We start from the raw sequence: 4929 nt of genomic DNA on the forward strand, positions 1-4929 counted from the left end.
GAAAGCATTTTTATTAATCTCCGTGAATCTACTTTGGCACCTCAAAAGTCATGCTTTAACTAGGTTAATACCTTTATCATGGCTAGTACCTCAGTATACGTGATCATCATATAAAATATGATAATCGAAAGGTTTCTCTAAAACTATCGAGCATAAGAGCCTTGATTTAGATTACTTACTAATTCCAGTTGAATTGGTAAAACTAAGTGTATTAGGGATTTTTAAGAATTTGGGTAGTTTCACAGTTACAAATCGTGCTTAGGTGAAGGATACGTTTGGAGGCCAGAAGTAACCTTGTTGGGCAAAAGTGATACGCTTGGAAGCCATGTTGTTTAAGTCTTCTTGAAGGTCTGGGGAGCAACACTTAATTATAGTCGGACGTGTATAACGTGATTCAGGTGTGTTATCACGCAATAGGATGTAAGCCCAAACGTATTGTTAGAATTGGGTAACTTCGTTCGGATCTTATATACACCCTCCGTTTCAAAAAAATAAGATTGTTTTATTTTGTACAAAAAATAAGAAATCCAATCATTTAAGCCACTTTCATGTTTTTATCCAAAGTTATCCTTGAATAAAAAAACGGTCCCCTTGTTTAAAGAGAAAAACAGAAAGAGAAATGGTCCCCAAATTTGTTAAAAGATGGAGATGTGGTTCCTAATATGGACAAAGTATTAAAGTCACAATATTTGACTTTCCATTAAAAGAAACCAGCCTAACCAGCCTATCTTTTTGACAAATCCAAAAAAGTAAACCAACCCTATTTATTTGAAACGAAGGGAGTATGTTATATTAGGTTGATAAACAATCACGTGTAAATGATATTCATTCCAGACTATCTCTCGGGGATTGTTTCGTTGATAGTTGTTTTATTCATTTTTATTATGAAAGTAAGAGAGTCGGTAGCACGGGTAATTAATATCCTTGTATTTCTCTTTATATACTAGACTTTGTGCCCGTGTTACACATCGGGCGGATCCGAAAGCCGCTTTTCTTCTCCCTATCTCGATGCGTGCTTTTTATTTGGTGTAGCTCTGCTTCGCCTCGTCCCGTCCCGTCCCGATACATGCTTAGGATTTTTTATTTGGTGTGGCTCGGCTTCGCCTCTCCCCGTCGCTTATGATTTTCGATTATGTCCATGCATTCACACCCACTGTCTGTAACTTCTTGAGCATGAGAATCCAACTCAACCTGCATTTTTAGCTCAAACTCTATCATATCGAAGTCACTGAGCATCCATATCAAAGACAACTCCATCAGTTGCACCCTGAATAACCACAAAAAAAAAATGCATACACCACTCTTCCACTTTCAGTTAAAACTTCATCTTCTCTGCAGTACCAAATTCAACTTGCAACACTGTTACATCCCTTTAGCTCTTAGCAAGACCAATTCAGGTACTACCAGCACAAACCCTTCAACAACTTCATTGTTTCTACCTGGTTTCCATTCTTTCACCAAAATCAGTTATTGAAACCAAAAATGGAAATTACTTAATATGTAATGACCAGGACATGTTACATCATAAACAAAATCGGTTACTGAAACCAAAAATAGAAATTATTTAGTATGTAACAAAACTACTTTGATAAACCGCATATTATCCCTCAACTTAAATAAAAAAATTACTTAATATGTAATGACCAAGACATGTTACATCACTGCACTATGAAAGTAAGTATTTTAATTTCATTTCCACACTTCACACTGATCTAGATAAAACCACTGGAGTGGTTACAACTTACAACAGCTCTGACTGTCCCCACAGCAATTGAGATTTCGGCAGTTGATAAAGGGTCCAAAGGGTGGCTGCTTTGAGCCCTTAACATAATTTGGATACCTGTAATATTAACACAGAAGTCACAACTCAAAAGTATAAGAATAAAGTAACAGAAAAATAAAATAAGTCATTGTCCAAACCCATCGACGGGGCGTCTTTGTTACAGAAACTGCAATGCAAAAGATTTAAAAAGCGGAGAATGGACCAATCACTATTTAGACCCAAAATTCAGAAGATATATAATGGTGCCAACGAATTAATCTGAACTTAGTCAAAATCTAACAGAGTTAGATACTGGATGCGTCAACAAAGCTACAATTATATTTGAGAGTGAGAGTGATTATTTCACAATCAAAGTAACCTACTACCTTGGTTCCCCTTCTTCAAGAATTGTGTCTCTTTGATGAGATAGGATACATCCCTGATCTGTTTTATGTACAGATTTCTTTGAGCCCATATATAATAAAAGCCATAACCTTGATCTTTCAAGGGCATATCCGTGCAAAAAAAAATAATCAAAATTCTAAATTTAAGTCGTGGAGATATACATATTTCTTAAAAAGGAGCTTATAGTTACATTTATAGGAGGGTATCGTTCTCAGAAGTTGAATACCAATATATAAATGGAAGAAGAAAAGTAAAACTTGTCAGAGAGAAGTGATAACACAGTCAGTTTAAAATTCAAAAAGATTGCGGCAAGATATCTCATTATGCTAAATTACGTGGTAGCATAATTGGTAGCGTAAACTCCAAAATCCATTTGGGTCTTCCATGAATACAAATCTCAATATAAAACGCTGTTATATTCCATCGGCAACTCATAATTGAACCATCACAAAACCAAACTCAAATCAGACAACTCTAAATGAACAAACAATTCACCAAAGAGATTAAACCCATTTGTGAAATCAGAGGAAGAAAAGCACTATCATCCACTAATAAACCCTAACTTTTAAAATATACCATCAACTATCTACCATAAGAAAAGTACTACCATCACCAAAAACCATTAAACTTGTACCTCACATATGCTAAATTCAGGTGGAAACGCTAAATAACTAAGATGATCCCAGTCTTGACTCTTGCACCCAGTGTTTCAAAAAACGTTTTACTGAAGCGATACACTATCCTAGTAAAGCGTAGCTTCAAAACGTTGTTGAAGCGTAGCTTCACTGAATTTTTAAAATAAATACTTACAGATATCCATGTGAAACTGACTAACACAAAATCAAAAACCAACATAATAATCCATAAGGAACAAACAAACTAACTGCCTAATCAAGCATATACAGAATGCACAGAATGCAGTAACATAATAATCCACCATGATAAACAGAACAAAACAAATAAACAAACTAGCTAACTTGCATATGCCATACTGACTTATTCTACTACCCTAGAGTATCTAAGAGTCTAAGACACTATCCAAGAATGTTCGCAATATCAAAGATATCGTCATCTTCGGAATGGATATCTTCATTATGGGTCATGGAAAAATCTTCTACTTCGTCAAGCCACTCATTTCATCTTTCGATAGTCTGTCTTGTATTCGCTGTTCCTATGTATTCTTCCCTCTTCCAGCATATCCATCTGTGGTTACAGAATCCCTTGCTCTCCTCCTTTGTTATGTAGGTAGACTGCTAGGTCCCGCCTCATCAGTTTGAGTTGGAGGATCAATTTGGGCAGAATCAAGGTCCAACTCTTCAAGTTGTTTCTTCCAAGTAGTTTGAACCTCTGTCATCACATTATCATCATCATCGAAGTCATTTTCCCAGTCATCATCGTTGTGTTTGTTTTTCGGTTCTTGGGGAGCATCAACAAGCCACTCTCGTCACTAGGAATTTCATCAAAAACCAAGATATCCTGATCTTTATTTCCCAGCTTAACCCTCTTTTGTAAACATTTCAGCCTCAACCTCTTGTTGTACATAACGTACACTAAAGCATTTAACTTTGCAGTATGCAGCCTATTCCTCATTTTTGTGTGAACTTGATTGAATGTTGACCAATTTCGTTCACACCCCGATGCAGAGCAAGTCAGGCTCAAAATCCTAATTGCAAACCTTTGCAATATGGGTACGCCCTTCCCGAAATATTGCCACCAACGCGCTACGAAAATTCAATTTTAAAAGTATTATAATTGAATGAAAATGTATAAAAAGACAAAAACTTGCTAATAAACTTAATTTATAACTATCTAATTAGAATATTCACCATAGGTTTTCAACTTCCTAGTTGTCTCTGCCTCAAGACGTCCAAAGTGTCCATCCCTATTCAAATACTTGTCAAGATCCATATGAGCTTTAGCTACATCTTCTCTAGGCAATAGTTTCTCCATACAGTTGTAAAGGCCACTTCTTATTTCAGGATGATTTGAAACATCATCTTCGTACTGAAATTGTGGGTTCAGAAAATAGCCTGCATTTTGGGCATCCTTCTTCTCATCGATGATTTCCCAAATCTCCTTATACTTCGGTTCTTCATTGTCCAAGTTTCTTGCCATCTCTTCTTTGGCCTTATCCACTGCACCATATATAAATCCCATTGCCGGAGTTGCTTTTGAATCTACAATCCTTAAGACACCAACTAGAGGTTTTGTAGCCTTTAGTGAATATACCAAACCAGACCAGAAGTTGGCATCCCTTATTATAATATTTTTCATTGCCTTCCCTTCTGAACTGTTTTCCCAACTACAACTTTTCCACTTGTTAGAAGTGAACATCTCTTCCAAGGATGCTTTACTTTCTAGCAAGCTCTCCAAAGTGAGGTTTTCCGTAGCAAATCGTGTGTCACCAGGACGAATCAACTCTCGCTTTGTAAAACTCCTCATCATGGCAAGTACATAACCATGTGACTATATATAGTTAGCTACTCTTTTAGACTTCAAATTAGCATTTTTCATCTGTGGTAACTCGAATAGCTTCTCAAGAATTAGATCAATGTAACGTGCAGCACAGTGTCCAATATAATCTCTCCTTTTCTGCATTACCAAATCTCCATCATCCTTGCAATAGCATTTTCTATAACAACTTGCACCACATGTTCCTCTCCTACCTCTTCAACTATTGCATCAAGCATCTTGAATAACCTTCTCGCATCTTTAACATACTTTGATGCATCAATTGTCTTCAAGAAAACAGTGACATTCGG

The 4929-nt window shown here is 36.3% G+C and overlaps 1 protein-coding gene across 1 annotated transcript; it reads right to left on the reverse strand.

The window, feature by feature from the left end:
- Positions 1-3976: 3976 nt before the first annotated feature.
- Positions 3977-4609, reverse strand: LOC113352516. Its single transcript, XM_026596326.1, has one exon. The coding sequence runs from the start codon at positions 4607-4609 to the stop codon at positions 3977-3979; it is 633 nt and encodes a 210-aa protein (XP_026452111.1).
- Positions 4610-4929: the final 320 nt, after the last annotated feature.

The sequence above is a fragment of the Papaver somniferum genome, chromosome 2 (genome assembly GCF_003573695.1).
Source record: "Papaver somniferum cultivar HN1 chromosome 2, ASM357369v1, whole genome shotgun sequence".
Lineage (NCBI taxonomy): Eukaryota > Viridiplantae > Streptophyta > Magnoliopsida > Ranunculales > Papaveraceae > Papaver > Papaver somniferum.